Source organism: Triplophysa rosa, linkage group LG15 (genome assembly GCF_024868665.1).
Source record: "Triplophysa rosa linkage group LG15, Trosa_1v2, whole genome shotgun sequence".
NCBI classification, from domain to species: Eukaryota; Metazoa; Chordata; class Actinopteri; order Cypriniformes; family Nemacheilidae; genus Triplophysa; species Triplophysa rosa.
In genome coordinates, this window is record NC_079904.1 from 23,359,370 (window position 1) to 23,378,934 (window position 19,565).

At 37.7% G+C, this 19,565-nt stretch overlaps 1 protein-coding gene across 1 annotated transcript in view; it reads right to left on the bottom strand.

Moving 5' to 3' along the window:
- Positions 1-528: 528 nt before the first annotated feature.
- map3k5 (mitogen-activated protein kinase kinase kinase 5) overlaps positions 529-19,565 on the bottom strand; it is a 32,745-nt gene continuing 13,708 nt past the window's right edge. Inside the window, exons 5-30 of the mRNA XM_057352524.1 lie at positions 19,205-19,373; positions 17,268-17,374; positions 16,943-17,113; positions 16,585-16,697; positions 15,483-15,642; positions 15,210-15,363; positions 13,938-14,045; positions 13,776-13,828; positions 13,425-13,520; positions 13,041-13,122; positions 12,010-12,143; positions 11,797-11,924; positions 11,537-11,673; positions 9,877-9,982; positions 9,449-9,606; positions 9,138-9,318; positions 8,316-8,333; positions 8,029-8,206; positions 7,779-7,947; positions 7,504-7,689; positions 7,297-7,402; positions 6,874-7,117; positions 6,521-6,633; positions 4,038-4,147; positions 3,854-3,930; positions 529-2,031 (exon numbers count right to left, since the gene is read on the bottom strand). Of these exons, the coding sequence (XP_057208507.1) occupies positions 1,971-2,031; positions 3,854-3,930; positions 4,038-4,147; positions 6,521-6,633; positions 6,874-7,117; positions 7,297-7,402; positions 7,504-7,689; positions 7,779-7,947; positions 8,029-8,206; positions 8,316-8,333; positions 9,138-9,318; positions 9,449-9,606; positions 9,877-9,982; positions 11,537-11,673; positions 11,797-11,924; positions 12,010-12,143; positions 13,041-13,122; positions 13,425-13,520; positions 13,776-13,828; positions 13,938-14,045; positions 15,210-15,363; positions 15,483-15,642; positions 16,585-16,697; positions 16,943-17,113; positions 17,268-17,374; positions 19,205-19,373 (3,319 nt within the window). The 3' untranslated portion in view covers positions 529-1,970. The remainder of the gene's footprint in view (positions 2,032-3,853; positions 3,931-4,037; positions 4,148-6,520; positions 6,634-6,873; positions 7,118-7,296; positions 7,403-7,503; positions 7,690-7,778; positions 7,948-8,028; positions 8,207-8,315; positions 8,334-9,137; positions 9,319-9,448; positions 9,607-9,876; positions 9,983-11,536; positions 11,674-11,796; positions 11,925-12,009; positions 12,144-13,040; positions 13,123-13,424; positions 13,521-13,775; positions 13,829-13,937; positions 14,046-15,209; positions 15,364-15,482; positions 15,643-16,584; positions 16,698-16,942; positions 17,114-17,267; positions 17,375-19,204; positions 19,374-19,565) is intronic.

Sequence of the window (19,565 nt, forward strand, 5' to 3'; positions counted from 1 at the left end):
GCGCAGATACAATACAACACAGATAAGAGTCTTTTCTTGTTATCTTATAATTACTGAAGAAAACAATACTTTTACAATTAAGATAACTGTTTGAATGTATTCTGCACGCGATTGTTTCATTTATTTTATAGTTTGTTTATTTATTTGTTTACCTACATTTTCTACCTTTTAAAGGGAACGCGTTAAACATTTAAATAAATGATTAACGTACATGTGTCATTTGAAAAAATACTTGCTATGATGTTATTTAACAAGAATTATTTCATAAATGTTATTAAATGTTAAATACATGTTGACTGTTATTTAATAGCTAATTTATGAGGTAATGCAAAGCAACTTGGAATCTAACCTGGAAAAATCCCCAATTGAAATATTCCAGAAATATGCATGACATATATAAATGACATTTTATTTTAAAAATAGCATAAGAGGGCTTTGAATGTCAACCACATAAAATGTGCCAAATAATGTTTATTCCCCAGAATACATCATTTACAAAAAGTCTTTATTATAAAATGATTAAGTAATGAACATTACATTTCTACATAGTTCTGTAAAAATTATTTAATACAATCTACACTTTCACAGATAGATTTTAGCCTATAGGAAATATATAACCCTATGTTGTCTTGTTCTATATTCAATGCTTTGTATATATTTGAACAATAAAAAGGTAACACTTCAAAGTAAGCTTCCAATTGTTAACATTACCTTACTACAGTTAACACATACAGTACATTAACAATGAACAATACTTTTACAGCAGTTATTGTAAAGTGTTACTGGACGTTTTGCTGTATTTGTCTGCTGTTGTCTGCATTAGCTCTTGCTTTAAATATAATGCGCTTATGAACTTGTTATGCATTTGTTTGCAGAAGTGTCCTGAACACCCTGTTGAGGTTTAGTTTGTGATAATGACCTGCTGACTGTACATTATCCTTACATATTTCACTTTAAAAAGCACAAACTGCCTTTACGCAGCAATTAACCAGATTAAGATTAATATCACACCAGCAGTGATCATTAAGATTTTTTGCTCCAGAAAATAAAGACCCTACATTTAGTTAAAGGTAACTTTCCAATTTTTATGAAATGAAACATTAGAATCGGGAAAGACTGATCATGCAAACACAAATGACAGAAATCAAACTTTAATTTACTGTTATATGATTGTCACATTACATAGCCCTGTATTTATATATATAATACATAGCAGTGGGTTAAAACAATTGAAATGCACAGGAACAGGTGAACATTTACATTCTGATTGTGTGTGTTTTATAATAGACTCTTGCAGTAGTTGTACAGTTTAAATAGTTGAGGTGTTGGAGGTTTGTGCTTAATAAATAAAGCCTTTGACAAATCTTTCAAAATGTGATTATATTCTTTGTGTGAGCTGCTTCTGAATAGTAAAATTCTGCAATATAAATATAATCTCAGGAATGTATATTTTAAAGTTTTTATGCATAACTTCAGGCTTTTTATTCATTTCATTTATCACCCCAAATATCAGAGAACACAGTAGAATTCGTGAGGAATCATACTGGTTGTGGTGTTTCTTCATAGCCGTTAGAATATAAACATACATAAACAGCTTTGCTAAAAAAGGTAAATTACCTTCATGATACACCTTATAAATGATACATGTAAAAAACATACAAAATCTGTATTTATATACGTGTGCATGTGTGTATTGTTTCAATGTCTTTCCCTTTAAAGGGATCGGAGCTGCAAAGGTTCTCAGGCAGGTCAAGACAGGAGTTTGTAAACAAATATCAAAAATAAAACAAGTTTCCTGTACAAAGTTGCCACATGACGTACAAATTAGCTGTGTAGATATTGTTCTACAGCTGGAGCTGTTAAAACACTGTTAGTTACATGTGATATGAATTCATCCCAGTAGATATTTCACTCTGTTCTCCACATGTCGGGTGGCTCTGGACGGTCAGATATGTGTATGCACCGGGTTCTCAGGCTGGTTTCTTTCTGTGCTCTGTAATAGCGCTCCACAGTTTACACAGGATTCCACCTCTAAAAACACAGAAAAGAGTCACGATAATTACAAAGTCAATGGGAATTAGGTTAATTCACATCAAAATTGCATTGTGGCACTCATTCAGTGACATTAATAAAAATGCATTCTCATGAACAGATTGCAGTATTCACAACGTTAATTATTTTATTAAAATAAATGAAATAATTTGGTACTAAAATTAGGGCTGTAAATAGATATAAGTTTTAATCGTGATTAATCGCACCCTTTCTAATAGAAATTAACCGCAAGCTTTCTAATCGTGATCCACCCCACCCTTTCTAGTCGAGATTAATATAATTATTTCTAACCGCGATTAATCACACGCTTTCTAATCGCGATCAACCGCACACTTTCTAAAAGAGATTAATCACACGATTTCTAAAAGAGATTAATTGCAAGCTTTCTAATCACAATTAATCACACTCTTTCTAAAAGAGATCAATCGCACACTTTCTAAAAGAGATTAATCACAAACTTTCTAAAAGAGATCAATCGAACACTTTCTAAAAGAGATCAATCGAACACTTTCTAAAAGAGATCAATCGAACACTTTCTAAAAGAGATCAATCGCACACTTTCTAAAAGAGATTAATCACACTCTTTCTAAAAGAGATCAATCGAACACTTTCTAAAAGAGATCAATCGAACACTTTCTAAAAGAGATCAATCGCACACTTTCTAAAAGAGATTAATCACACTCTTTCTAAAAGAGATCAATCACACGCTTTCTAATCGCGATCAACCGCACACTTTCTAAAAGAGATTAATCGCACGATTTCTAAAAGAGATTAAGTGCAAGCTTTCTAATCACGATTAATCACACTCTTACTAAAAGAGATCAATCGCACACTTTCTAAAAGAGATCAATCGCACACTTTCTAAAAGAGATTAATCACAAACTTTCTAAAAGAGATTAATCACAAACTTTCTAAAAGAGATTAATCACAAACTGTCTAATCGAGATTAATCACACGCTTCCTAATCGTGATTAATCACACTCTTTCTAAAAGAGATTAATCGCACGCTTCCTAATCACGATTAATCACATTCTTTCTAAAAGAGGTTAATTGCACGCTTCCTAATCACGATTAATCACACTCTTTCTAAAAGAGATCAATCGCACACTTTCTAATCGAGATTAATCGCACGCTTCCTAAAAGAGATTAATCACAAATTTTCTAATCCAGATTAATTGTATGTTTTCTAATCGTGATTAATCACACTCTTTCTAAAAGAGATTAATCGCACGCTTCCTAATCACGATTAATCACACTCTTTCTAAAAGAGATCAATCGCACACTTTCTAAAAGAGATTAATCACAAACTTTCTAAAAGAGATTAATCACAAACTTTCTAAAAGAGATTAATCACAAACTGTCTAATCGAGATTAATCACACGCTTCCTAATCGTGATTAATCACACTCTTTCTAAAAGAGATTAATCGCACGCTTCCTAATCACGATTAATCACATTCTTTCTAAAAGAGGTTAATCGCACGCTTCCTAATCACGATTAATCACACTCTTTCTAAAAGAGATTAATCGCACACTTTCTAATCGAGATTAATCGCACGCTTCCTAAAAGAGATTAATCACAAATTTTCTAATCCAGATTAATTGTATGTTTTCTAATCGTGATTAATCACACTCTTTGTAACCGTGATTAATTGCACGCTTACCGTGAAATTAAGCATACAGCATTTATTTTGCTTAAGAAAATAACACTAATGCATTGGGGTGAAATATGAGCCACTCATTCTTCACAGTTTCAGTGAGATTAAAAGCAGAAAAGTGGAATTGTAAAAACACTGTACAAACCGCAGTCTCAAAGTCTTCAGGTCGTCTCTTGTGACATAATGAAGGATGTCATCGAGGGTGTACTCCTCAGCTATAATCTATCAAATAGACAAAAACAGATTCTATAATCTATGATCCGTTATCTGATTAGATAGAATTTTAAGAATCACAGAATGAATCTTTTAGATTAATTGTAGTTGCTTACTCTCTCCACAGACTCTGCGTCAGCCCCATGAAGTTTCAGCCATTCCTGAAGCTCCAGGTCTCCATCTTGTTCAAATGATCTCTGTGTGTTTATGAAGGGCTCAGGAACATCTGCCATAAACACATGACACAAAACTGGGTTGGATTGTGGGATCTACACTGTAAAAGATTTCAAGTTGTTTCAACTAATTATTATTTAGTAACTAGTTCCACAGAAATGTTACGTTCACTCAATTTCTGTCCCCAAAGTGCTACTTGAATTGTTATTTTTTAGTTGGCCCAAACTTGACAAAAATATTAAAAAGTATGCTAGCTCAACCAGTTTTATAGTTCATTCAACTAAAGTTTTTTAATTCGTTTAATATTTGAAAACATGCAGCAAAGATTCCGTCAATTAAAATTTAAGTATTTACCCCATGTTATATCTGTTACTTCAATTAATTCTTATTATTTGGGAATTTTAACTAGAAAAACCTGTGGAACTAGTTATAAATGATTGCACATTGGGGTTGTTACCAAAAAATATTATCTGGAATCTTTCAAGTCACAAAAAGTAAACCACACAAATAAACCAAGACATAGCTTTTAATTCATAACAATCACTTCTCATATAGACTGAACATACATGATTAAGTGCTCCTGTTGAAAGACATTACAAACACAACATCAAACTTATTTGCTGAACTATAAAAAAGGCCTATTGAAAAAAGAAACGACGCAAAACATAGGTATTATGAGTTTGTGAATTCCTGTGGAGAAAATCACTTGCTGCCCTCCATCGATGCATGGCAATATCTGTAGTCTGCAATAAAGAAAACATAGGTTCAAATATACAAATGAATTTATATGAGAACAGTGTGCATGTGCGCCTCATCTACGTTAGGCTTGTTAGCATTTAACTCATCTTGACTATCACCTCTTCTGGATTGATACATCCTGATCAGATCTTTAGCACGGACTTCCATGGCTTTGTGGAAAGTTGAGTGCAGATTCCTCCAGTGATTCTTTTAAATTCTGCATAGACCTGGAAATAACATTGGAAAACAGAGGAAAACATGAAGAATAATTCACCCAAGTTCTCAAATAAATTACTCAACCTTATGCCATCCTAATTGAATAAACTGTGCAGGTAAAAACTCACAAAACAAGCCCAAGTTACCCTAATATTACTTATTACTATTTTTAACAATAAGTTTAATAGATTTCAGTCAGTAGCATCGAAATGGAGCACCATACAGCAACATAACGTACACAACTTGGCTTATGAGAGAAAAAGCGCATGCATATCTTAACTTAAAAAAAAATCATACAACACGCCAAAATTACATTTAAAACCTTCATTATACAGATTCAAACATTGCGTGTTATTAATTAGCAGGGTGGAAGACATTGACTAAAATTTAATTTCCGTCAGACATGCAACGTAAACACTTTAGTTAAGCCTAACGTTATATCTTAACTAAAAGCTTTACTTTCCCTCGGACACATACCATATAACACACCCTTATATACTGTATATATCTTCACAAAAATATGGAATATTTGCGTCTTTGTCAATTAATTTAGTCAAAAATTAACATTTATTTACTGCCACTTACCTGACGTGAACTTGAGAAAACGGCTGCCCGACTTGTGTGAAACCGGCGGAAAGTGACTCCGGCAGTTATGTGCGGATTGATCCCGAATGAGCAGTGATCCTTCCGACTAAAGACTCAATAGCATATACACGCTCACAAACTACACACACATATACTGTATGTTCTCCTAAACATTCATCTAAATATATATATTCAGAAGAAGGTTTATTTCAATGGTGGTATATTGGGGACTATTTCTCCATCCGCTCCTTCAGACTAAAGTTAAAGAACAGATCAGTTATTTACCTTAACTTTGCCTTCAGTCAAAACGATTTGCCCAGGGGAAAATGATAGATTTATAAGACCAAAGATTGCCCTTTAGATATAGCCAAAATGAATTAAATCCCATGTTTAAGCGCCAGCGATACATGTCAGAAGCACTTGTCCGAGGTGAGGCCGGTACACGAGCACTGGACGCCCGGTGATCGCCTGGAGCTCACTCTCCGAAAGCGTCCGAGCAAATTTTCAAATATATGCTATCTTTATTAACCGACCGCATATTTGAACTTAAAACAGATGCATTCTCGCCTGAACAACTCTTAAAACTACATTTCATCACCGAACAACAGTATTATGGGCATTTTACTGCGCAACGCATATACAGTAGCTGTCTTAAGTCCACATATGGACTAGATTTGTCTTAATTAGTTCAGCCAACATTCGCCATTCTGAATGTTGACTGGATTTGAAAATATATTTATGCCAACTTAAAATAATATGTCTTCCTAACTAAGCCTCAACTTGTGTATTTGTTCCCTTCCAACATTTAATGAATTGCCGTTTTTACAGTGTATGAGTTTTTTAAGTGAACAGTGTGTCTGGGAATGAATGCGGATGTCAGACTCACCGGTAAGTGTGGACCGTGCCTTTAAGAGTTTGATCTCCTGCTCTCTCTCCTCCAGGACTTGATGTAAGATGGCCTGATACTCTCTCTCCTTCTCTATCAGTTCCTCCAACAACCTACAGCACACAAACACATGCATACACGAGTCTGTGGGTTTGGATACACATGCGATACACATGACACGAGTAAAACTTTTGTGTAGTTCAATAATAGCTTATAATTCAAGAAAAAAATGATTTCATCTTCATGTACTCGTGTCGTTACTTGTATGACTGACTGACTTCAGTTAAACGCAAAATTCCAAGTGTTCTTGCTCTGCTTTCGATCAACTAATGAAAGTGAACGGAGACGCTCACCTCTTGGTTTCTAGCTTCATGCGGCCCAGTTCCATGCTGATGGACCTCTGAGCACTCTGAGACTCATGGGAAACGGTTGAACTGAGCGTGCTCACACCAGACGTGGCCACCGTGTCGTCGTGATGGGCAATAGGTGGCGCTATGCCTTTGAGATCGGCTCTTCTCTGAGGGCCGGTGTCATCATCGATGTCCTCCTGATCGGCCGGGTCACTCTCAGACGCAAGCGTGAAGTGTGGCCGCAATTCTGAGAATAAACAGACAGACAACAAACATTGAAACACAACACTGGGTTCATATATGCACGCTAATCTAGTGTTTTCCAACACTGTTGCTGGACGCACACCAGGGCTACGCATTTTTGGACCGACAAGGATGATTAAGTGATGACATATTTCCTTTATTGTGTGCACGTAGTTTGTTTACCAGGTACTAATATGACAATAGCGGTCTGCACAGCTTTTCTGATGATGTTATCCAGAGCAAACATCCAGTGCGGCTTTATGTTGTGGTTCCTCAGGACTTTATTAACCTGGAGACAGAACACACAAACGTTTTGGACGTCAGGAAGTGACTGGATGGTCAAAAGAACTTTAAGGGCAATTGTAAAGCAAACGTTGGCCAGACACTCACGGCATCCTGAAATCCAAACAGCGCCACCTGCAGTTGGCTGATTGCCGTACTATCAAAATCCAGCTCCAGTTTGAGTTGAGAAAGGGTGCCGGCGATTATTTTTCTGTCCGCCATCCTCACGAAATCCCCCAGACTTGTCACCAGTGTGGAGATGTGCTGATGCTTCAGTTTGGTCTCCTCAGAGCCCTGCAGACAACCACATCGCTTTAAAGTCATGTGACAGATTCCATGACGCCATAAATTCAACCGAACAATGATGACGTCGCTGACATGACCTGTGTCAGCGCCTCCTGCAGGTGAAGCACGATCTTCTCCCTGTCCTCCGTCAGGATGCGGTGTAAAGTCGCCCTCCTCTCGCTGTCTTTCCTCAGCATGAAGAAACCCGAGTCTTTCTCCTCCGGCGAGGGCGGAGCGCTGTGGTCCTCAAAGTTCTCCACAGGAATACTGAAAGAGAGCACGAGTATACAGATTAATCATCAGTAAACGCACTACACACACAGAGAACAGTGATGTCCTCGTGCTGACCTGAGGAAGAGCGAGCGATGACCTTTGACCTCTCGCTCACTGTAGCATTTAATGCTGGGTTTGAAGTTAAAGGGGTTGGAGCAGAGCTCATTGTCAGGTGACACAGAACCGTACTCGCTGCTGCTGCTGGTGTCCTCCACCACCACAGGAACAGGAAGTGATATACTGCGCAGATACTCTAACACACACACGACACCGTCATTACACACTGAATTATTGTGTTTCGAGAATATTGTGCATCCTCGGTTTGGCACGTAAAAAACATTTCAATAATTCAGACAACTTACCAGGTCCTGGTGTCAGAGCTGTTAAAAAAGAAAAGACACTATTATTCAAAAGTAAGAAGTAAAAATCGGGGTCAAAATATTCCTGTTAGATATTTTTCAAGTTCAGGAGGTGCTTAACCTTCAGAAAATGTTTGATTTAATGTGCATTGGGAAAGTGATTTATTACGTTCACATTTATTAAATAATGTGTATGTATTAAATTATAACTAAAAAGAAAAGAAAAATAAGTAATAATGAAATTACAAATAAATAACAGATTAAAATAATAATAATAAATACAGTAGTGACTAAATGTGACGTCTGGGTGGTATATTCGTACAATATTTGCTTTTAACAGCACATCTGGTTCAATAAACAATATCAACATATAAAACAATCTCTAAATTTGATTAAGGTATTTATTGGAAAGAAAATACTTGGTAAAAGGCAAACTACAGCGTATCATGGATTATTGGTTTTATTCTTGTGTATTAAAAAAAACTGGCAGTAAATAAAGCACATATTAAGTAGAGTTTGATCGGTTATTAACATTTTGTTAATTCTCTCGTTTTTGACTACATCAGTTATTCTCCTCGATCTTGACTCAGTAAGCTTTGCTCATGTGTTGTGTGTCATTTCTTGCCAAACCTCTTTAAATTGTTCCTAAAGCCGAGCTAGAGTTTAAACTCCAAACTCAACTACACAACATCCATACAATATCGTCGAATAAATTTGAAGATAGAACGAAGACGTAAGTTTCCAAAGTTGGACATCACTTTGGCCACTAATGTATGTAGTTTTTCATTCAAGGTAACAGGGTTGAATAAGTTGTACGTATCAGACCTGTGAAACTGTTAGTCTTGGACCGTTTCTTGCGTGAGGTGACAGTCAGAAACTCGTGAGTGAGCAGATCAGTGGATGTGGCTCGGCTGTCTGGATCCGGTTCAAAACAGCGCAGGATAAATGCTTTGGCTTCATTGGACATGGATTCTGGAATCTCTGGATGGATCTTAAACATTCCAACCTGGACACACACCCGACATAAAAACTATTCATACAACTCAACACTGTAACAGACTACAAAGAAATCACTTTTCATTTTACTCTACAAACAACATTTTATGATTAATTCTATCAAAGTAAGTGTTTGTGACCTTGAACATGGCTGCCTGTGGTTCTCCCAGCTCATAGAAGGGTGGCTTCCCCGTGGCCATTTCAATGATAGTACAGCCCAGAGACCAGATATCTGCTGGCTTTCCGTACCCGCGCGGCCCTTTATCTATGATTTCAGGAGCCATGTACTGTAACGTACCTGAAATTTGCACACACGGTATAAAACATTACTCACAGCAACTATGACCCTGTTAAGAACAATCTAGGAAGTTAAATCCTGATGTTTTACAAACACCACACATTAGAATTTTCTCTGTCAGTATGGTGTGAAAATAATATCGAAACCTCCCAGAAATGTATGCAGGAGATCCACATGCACATCAATCAAATGTAAATATAAATGTACACTCTGGTAAATTCCAGTCTTCCAAGCAGATTAATGGTAGGATTAATGTGTTTGTTAATGTACCGGTGAAGGTTTCAGTGCATGGATTTATTCCAGCCAGACGTTTTGATGTTCCAAAGTCTGAGATCTTCAAAACACCACTGTAAGTGTTTATCAGGACATTATCACCCTGTAATGTGAGGAAAGACACACTCTTCACTTCTGAACTCTGTGCTACACTTCAGGACAGGTACAGTACATTAACAAGTGATATAAATGCTGAATTTAAACAATTCTGTAGTCAGATCATTTACTGCACTGTAAAAAATCAACCTAAATACTTTATTTCAAAAGCTGCCTTAGATTTTTAAGTTAAATCAAATTGGCTTTGCAAGAACTAAGGACCAAGCCCCCAATTTGATGTTTATATGTGATATTTATTATATAAATGTGGTGTATTTACATACAAACTCTTCAGTTCATCCTCCCTTTTTTCAGTTCATCTGTTTTTCATTTACATTCTTCTATTTTTCTATCATTTTTGCTCTTGTGGCTCTGCATTGCCATTCGTGCACCTTAGGAGCTTGGCCCCTGTATTGCTGCTTGCAGCTATATTTAAAATTGTATAAAAGGTGTGATGAACTGGGCTTGTTTATTGTTTTATACTGTTGCATGAGGTCTACTTATGACGTTCACGTGGTTTTTACATTCAAAAACATCAAAATCAATAAGCAATAGACTATTTTCTACTTGGGTTTTGAGGCCGGCTTGACAAACGATCGATTTGAATGGGCGTTCCGCCATGAAGACTTGGAAGTAAACGCCCACTGCTATGATTGGATAGCAGTTTGCATAGTAAACTTAGTTGGAGCCTTCTGTGAATTTAGTTAGACACGTAGCGATCTCTAACAAAGCAATAGTGACACATAGTACAAATATATTGTACTCACATAATATTGCTGCGCCATTCCTATCGGATCCAATATTGACGGCACAGCACTGCTTTTTAATTTTAGTCTCTCCGCAAATCCATCGTCAACCTCTGCCTTGTTCACAAAGGAATCCGCGGTAATGTTTTACCCACGTGAGCTGGAACCTCTTTAAAAATAAACTTCAACCACGCATTAGTAATGTTGGAATCCGATCCGAAGGAAGGTTATGCGACTGTGTCTGCACAATATTTTGCGATCTTTAACGGCATGTTTATTGCTTGCTCGCTCTATCTGGTTCTGTGCAACTTGTGTTACTTCAGTACTGTCATGCGCGAACCAGTGGGCGGGGCTAGAGAAGTAGCCGTTGATATTCTTCTGTGGAGGCGGTGTTCAACCTATCAAAAGGTGGATTCCAGGACCTGGCGTTCGCTGAGCCTCGTGTCAACAACAGTTGCTATTTCAGTAACAAGAGAGTTTTCAGTTCTGACACTTACAGGATGTTCGCTTGAATACGATTACCTCTTATATAACAAAAGCTCGAGTTAAAATTGTGATCTCAATTCATCGCCCCTTTAAACTGACAAAAAAGTCCAGTTGCATTTTGTGTAAACACACTAGATTTTTAAAGTCAATTTACTACTAAATTCTAGTGTCTTGCAAAGCCAATTTGATTTAACTAAAACATTTAAGGCAGCTTTTGAACTGAAGTTTTATAGTTGAGTGTGAGCTCCATGACAGCATGACAGATGCACTGGAACAACATTTTCTCTTTCAGTGAGATCAGACAGATGACGTCACGAAGAGCTCATTACCTTGATGTCTCTGTGAACTATCTGGTTATCGTGCAGATACTTGAGACCCTCCAGAATCTGTTTGGTGTAGAAGCCAATGGTGGACTCGTTGTTTTTAAGAGGACCCCACTTTGACCTGAGCAGCGCTGACAGACTGCCTGCCGTTCACACACAAACACAACTCACGTTTTTGATTATAGATGCATTAGATTATGATCTTGAAGTACAAAACAAGATGTGAGAAAGAACTTTGAAAAATGTGAAAACAAATGCCGTCTGACCTCCAGGCACCTGCTCCATGAAGATCTTAATGAAGCCGTTCTCACTGATGGAGCCCAGATACTGAACGATGTTCTTATGCTTCAGGTGTTTGTGAAGGGCGATCTCTTCATGCAGAGGTTGTGAATATCTGACAGCACACGGATCACACGCGTGTAAATGAATATTCATGTGTTTTAATGCTCATGAATGCTTCAGAAGAATGCGTCGCTCACCTGCTGTCCCGTTCAGGAATCTCTTTGATGGCTAAACGCACCTGGTTACTAAGATCACGACCCGCGTAAACCACTCCAAACGTGCCTTTACCCAGAACCACCCTGTCTCCGTGTTCAGCATATTCATAATCATACTGCAGACACACACGAACACACAAATCATCTCTCTGCTGCTTAAAAATAGCAATAACTTAACTTTTAGCAGATCTTTGCATTCAAAATGTATGTATTTCTCTTTCGGAAAAATGGGACATAACTATTGATGACTCCTCCTGCACGACACAGATTTTGTCCAATAATATGATCTCCAGAATGACAACATCTTTCTCCCTGATACCACCGGTTTTTGTAAAGTCATGTCACGTGATGTTTTCGGCTAAGCATTAGCATACAGGAATGTTCATTAGGGGGATCATTACCGTAACCATTTTAAACGGTCAATCCCACAAGCATGTTTTGCTAAAAAAAGCAAAGTCATGATGCCCAAGCAAGTTTTTATTAATCATACATAATAAGACATTAATGAAGTATATTTTAATAGAAAATTATACGTGTTATATTTTTTAAATGCAGAAAACTACATTGTACACAGCGTGACAAGAGCGTTTTTAACTAGTAAAATATCAAGTAACCTGTTAACCATTTGAAAGGTACTGGCAGATGTGTTTCTTCACATAAAATCAAACTTCATGTAAATATCTGTGTGTGTGTGTGAATGGTCTTTTAAAAGTGTTATGGAGGATGAGAATGTCAGTCACGGGCACTTTTTCCACTATTTCATCATTTTTATTATACATGAATAATATGACATGAAAATACATAAATAATTCATTCCTGTATTAAAATAATGCCTTGTGCAAGGTAGAGAACACAATCATGTTTATTATCATCACTTTTGTGTCACCAAATGATATGTTTAATCATTAAAATTTTACTGCCATGAGGTTTCAGTGGTTTCGTGAGATTTAAATGTCCAGATATTTTGACTTAATTCACAAAAAAACGTATTGAAAGAATCTTGAATTAAGTACCTCTAAAGCCTCAGATTCACACTCGGTCTCGTCTGAGCCTCTCCAGGCCTCCTCAGTGAGAGTATTTACAAGATCACAGAACCTGCACAACACACACACACATCACCTTCAATAACAAACAAAGTATTTCAATAAGACTGCACTGCATGCGACACGTTTTTTATCGTTAAAAGTGTCCAATTTAAATAGATTCTAAATCAACATGAGTTCACAGTGGGCGGAGCTTCCGTGTCGTGCGATTCCTGTCGTGCAACAGGAATACAGACATGATTGTGACAGACACACTAACACGAAACCAGACATTAAGACTATAGATATATAGCAGCGTGTGTCCTTACTTTGGCCATGTAAAGAGTAAAGAAAACACAGAACAGGTACACACACCTCTTGCAGTGCATCTCTGTGCAGAAATAGATCTGGAAATCTTCAGAGTTGTTCACCACATACAGAAAACTGCTGCGCTCATCGAATTTGGAGATGCTGAGCGTGTCAAAGTCACAAAGAGAAAAGGTACAGAGTTACAGAGATTTTGACTGGTCAATAAAGCATTCCAGCCAGGTTTTCATACAATACTAACATTAGTTTACTTTCATTTGACCATATTATCTATTCACTTGTTAGCTCACATATCATTATGTTAGGAGGCGACTTTGCTTTTAAAATGACAATATTCATAATAAACCGCAATAAATCTTTAATATTTTGGTCTTTTAGTCTTCTACTACATTTATTTACCTCACACCTCGTACTGATGCTGCACTGAAATTCCACTCATGAATCCCTTTATTCTGACAGAGAGAGAGGGAGCGCGTGTGAGATAGATATCAAAATAAGTCCTGCTTCAATTGAATAAGTTCTGTCTTGAGAATGAGAATGTATGTGTATGAGTGACTTTACTTTATCATCAGGAGTGACGTGCCAGATAGAGAGCGTGTTCTCCTCCGCATCTTTGTTTATAGAGAGGTAAGACGGCTGGTACACTTTAGTGGGCTCCAGTATTAATACCTGCACACATCAAACATATCAAACATACAATACCAGCTTAAATAAAAGAAAGTTCCATATTCTCAAAAACATCGAGAGCTAATATAGACAGTAAACACAAATGGGTAGTTAACAAAATAACCGCACATGTGTCCTATGGTGTGACACACCAAAAACTAACAATGAAGATAAATCTCTCTTATGCTATTTTATATTATAAATATAAATAATATAATATAATATAATAATAAATATAATATAATATAATACTAGATAGGTACATTTTCTGAGTGATGCTTTGTGGCAAACCGCGGAACTGGGCACTAGGGTGATAACACATTAAGCCACGAATGAATCTAACCAACCCCCATGTCTCTACGATGTTCTGATGCAGAGATATACATATTGCTAAATGGTTGCTAGGCTAATATGTTTGGTTGCTATGGGTGTGGCTTGGCATTTGCCAATTGATAAAACTCTAAGCCACGAGTGAAACGAACCATCCCTCATGTCGCTACGATATTCTGATGCAGAGATATACATATTGCTAAACGGTTGCTAGGCTAATGTGTTTGGTTGCTATGGGTGTGGCTTGGCATTCGCCAATTGATAAAACTCGAAGCTACGAGTGAAACGAACCATCCCTCGTGTCTCTACGATGTTCTGATGCAGAGATATACATCTGGCTAAACGGTTGCTAGGCTAATGTGTTTGGTCGCTATGGGTGTGGCTTGGCAGATACCAATTGATGATGCTTCAAGCCACAAGTGAAATGAACCAACCGCCATGTCTCTACGTTGATCTGATGAAGAGATATAAGTATTTTTAAACGGTTGTTAAGTTAACATGTTTTGTTGCTATGGGCGTGGCTAATCTGCGTGCACATGGGGGACTGTTTAACGTGGTGCTGTAAATGGATTTGCTGCGCCTAACCTAATGCGGTTGCTAATGTGGCCTTGCGACCCGCCCGGAACCCCTGATCTAGGTAATACTGTACATACTGTACAGGTCTGGAATGAAAGTAAATGAAGGAGGACTTTGATTTTTTGGGTGAACTATCCCTTTACCGCAACATAATTCCATCAAGGTCACCTCCGGGTGAATACAGTTTGGTGCGTCTTCGGTCTTAAGTCTTAAGTCTTGACCGTATGTGTTTGAGTCTGTGCATGTGAACAGTGTTCGTACTGGAAAACGGACGGATGTCACATCCTTCTTAGTGGCTTCCACCATGAAGTCCATCCAAAAGTCCACCAGCTCTTGTTTAGGGGTCTGCGGATCTGTGTTTGGTTTAGTGAAGTGTTTATAAATGAGGATGGTCTCGACCAGTGAGCGCAGGTACCTGAAACACACACAACAACAACGACGACGACAATCAAGTGAAACTAGTGATGTTTATCTTATTGATTGTAACTTATATCAGTTTTGTTGCATTGGTGTGTATAAAACGCGAGTAGATACCAAGTGGGAGCTTTAATTTTGAAGAGTTTCTCAGAAGCTTGAATGACGCGTGTGTTGTCGCAGGCGAGGATGCTGGCTCCCAGAAAGAAACCCACATCCCAATAACTCTGAAGTTTATCCAAACTGCCTTTCTTGCCCAGGAGACTGCTCAACTTCACACCTACGAAACACACACGCACGCACAGCACATTTACATTTACCACAGTACATTTAATAACATTTATTGTCATCCCACATCATTCTGGATTTGAGTAAATGTGATGAGAAATGTTTGAGTTCATGTTGAGATCTTCAATCATATTGACTTTTGATTGCAGACGAGACAAATCTGAGCTCAGTTTGAGTCTGGAGACGGGTTGGAAACGGCAAATTTCGAAATAAAAAAATGTTAATTCGCAAAAAAATGTACTCTGAAAAAGTAATGAATTACTAGTTACTAATTACATATTCAATAGTGTAATTAGATTACTGTACAAATGACTCTCTCCAAAAAGTATTTAATTACTTATTACTAATTACTTTCTATATCCTACATCAACCTTGATTAGGTAAGTGATTCAAGGATAGACATGAAACGTTTTACTTTTTTAAGGGCAAAGTAATTAAATTACAGTAACTAATTACTTAGTAACTAGTTACACCCAACACTGCAAAAGCACCGCATTTATTACGTTTCGTCTGCTTGCGCAGGTAATTATTATTTAATCATTCAGAGGCTTCTCTTACTTTTCTTCCTGATATTTAGTGCCGGTTTGTTAGGAAGTGACGGTTGACATGGAATCGGTGCTTATTCGCAAGTGTTTTATGCGATGTTCCAATTTTGCGCATGAGCTTAATTGGCAGCTTTGGATGGACACCCGGCTGTTGTTGACATCTCTTCTGAAACTCTACTGACAGAGACATTTGTGATTTCCTCAGGAGAAATATCTGAGACGCATATTAGCTCTCTATTTCGTGTCTCAGAGAAGTGATTGAGATATTAAAGAGATCTCTGTGATTTTTCTTTCTGGGTGATGTCACCAAACCATGAATGGTTGAATATACGTAAATGTTTTGGATGAGGTGGAAGCCATCGTCCTTCACGTCTGTCAGTCAAACGCACCTACTTTCCGCAGCTCAAAGGACGAGTCGAACTGATTCCCTGCAGCCAGCAACAGCACTGCGTAGTTTATACCCGAATGCAGCGTGGGCTCCGATTCGAAACCTTTTTTAAACCTGTAGGCAGACCGAGAGAGAGAGTTATTATACCGCTGAACATCAATACCGCTCTGTTACTATGGCAACGTGATGGGTGAATCTCACAAAACCTGTCAAGAACCCGTCCAGGTCACAATTCACTCCGAGAGCAGAAGAGAGAAAGAATACGCTTAGCATGAATAATTCAGACCGACTACGCTTCGAATTTTGTCTTTAGCTTCGGGGTGAAATGTGACGTGGACGTGTGCTTCTGACATCCTCACCAGTGCGTTCCGTGATCTCTGCTCTCCGTGTCCGCGAAGTGAGAGTCCAGGAACATGTCCTTATAGATTCGGCCCACCAGGCAGTAGATGTCAGACGCCACCTGCTCATCTGAGTTCACCAGAGGCAACATGATGTCCAGAGCTTTCTGTCTGTCGCCTGGCAGGTTCCTCCTGTAGACAGAACCAAAGACAAACACTCGCATCGACGCATCGGGAGCCCTCGCACAGGATCATTCGGCATTCGGAGCATCCGAGATGTTGTTCAGGGTCTCTACAGATTATTTTCAAATTCAGTGTTGTAAATGTGCATGAATGCAGCTCTCACCTGTTGAGGCCAAAGGCGTAGTGAAACTTTATATGAGGATGAGCCATGGGGTCAAAGGTCGGCAGCTTGTCCAGTGTTTCAACTAACTTCACAATGGATTCATAATCCTACAGACCAGGGAAAAAACACAAAACGTCAAAAGAAACAGTTTAAATACTACAGACCAGAATCACTGTAGAGATCTTGGCCCTGTTCATACCTGCTATTAGGACGATCCGAACAAGCAAAACGCATCTTAATACCAGGTGTAAACAAGTTCAGACTAGTTTTTTCAAATCTTCTTTCAAAATGTGTAACCTTATTAAAAGCACAGTTCACTTAAAATGATCATTCTTTCATCATTTATTCACTCTTGTGTCATTGCAAACATGTCGGACATTGTTTCTGCTGCAGAACACAAAAGAAGATATTTTGAAGAACGTTGATAAACAAACAACACCATTGACTTCTATTGTACGAACGGAAAACCACCGAGACATTTCTCAAAATATCTTCTTTTGTGTTCTACGGAAGAAAGCCTCGCGTACGGGTTTTGAATGACATGCAGGGGAATAAAGGATGACTGTCTTTTTTGGATATTACTTAATGAAGTGATGACATACAGCCCACCATTTCAGAGACCGTCTTTCTGATTTTAAAACGTAATATTTGTGTTAAGGTAACGTGGTCATTTTTGTTTCATTCTGTGAACTGCTGACAATATTTCTCCCAAATTTCAAATCAAAATCTTGTTTCTATTTGCTTGATTTTTTCCACGGCTGTATGTCAGTCTCATACTATTTAAACTATTTAAATTATATTAAAAAATTATATTATTATAAAAAAAATATTATATTAAAATTACTATTTGACTATTTAAACAGCTATTTAAACTCATTTCATTTTTATTTCATAGACACGTTTTTATTTTGTTTTAATCATTTGGCAAGTCATCAAGCAAAGAAATCATCAAAAGGCAAAAAATAAGCAAACTCAATAGCACTTTTCCTCCACTGCGGTGGAGGCGCAGAAGCTACAAATGTACAAAAATGTACAAAAATACATCTTAACAAAACAAGCAAAAGTAAACAATATAACAACGACAACATACAGTAACAACAGCACGAGCGTGAAGCAAAGTCTCAATTTGATTTAAATATCATTTTCGTTACTGTGGTGCTCAAATGGCATGAAAGCAAAACAAAACTTGACGTTTTTGATCGATGTGCAAAGATGATTCTTGGTTAAAGAATCTTGGTTTCTCTAGGCTAGTCCATACGGAACAACTTTGTATTTACAAAATTGCCAGCCTCCACCAGACAGCAGCTCAATCGGCCGTAAAGATGAGACCGCTTGCGTACAAAACACAACCAAACTCCAGATGTGTGCCTCGCCTCCACATCTTCAGAGGAAGTTTAGTCTTTCCAGGGAAACATGTCGTATCAAACTGAAAATGCCACAACTGCTATTATTTGGCATTTATCATATTGATTATTTAGAGCAAATCACACCACTTGAGTTTGTGGAACTCAGTCTTCAGTTTGTAAAAACAGTTACAGATTTATATTCATTTTCTGTCTATTGAATTGAATCCGCCTATGGCCCCTAGGGACAGCTGTTTGATATCAGTAAGTCAGTAAGTACGGTGTAAACCATTAGCATATCAAATAAACACACACAGGACAGAAAATCCTTCTACAGGCTTTAGCAAAACAATTGAAACACAGGTAATAGATCAAATGGATTAAATCATAAAACTATTTTGTAGGCGAAACTGTAATTTTCCAGCCAATAGAAATCCTTTGGGGTCCAAGAGGACTCAATTTAATATACAGAAGATACCTTAAAAAGTGTCACATATACATCGACTAGTAAAATCCTGTGATCTGTCAACTATATAAGTGAAGTGCATCTTATACAGATGTGATGAGCGGTTCTGAATGAGTGAAATGCAGCACCTGAATGTCTCTGTAGGACAGCAGGAGGTTGATGATGATATCGGCTGACAGACACTCCACGTTATCCAGACGCTGCTGGATTCTCCCGAGTTCTGCCGCAAGCTCTGCTCCGGTGTAAAGCTCCCGCGCTTTACGAATCTCATTCAGAACCGTCTCCCGAAAATACTGGCTAAACAAACACACGAACAACACTTTTATTTATCTATGCAGGCGATGAACATGAAAATACGAAATAAAACCATTGAAAAAAACATTCAATTCTATTGATTTTGGTTTATTTGCTTAGTTTACATACAGCACACATCACTTTAGGGACATAAACACGATGAGAATCAAATCACAGCGTTGTGAAATTCAAGAT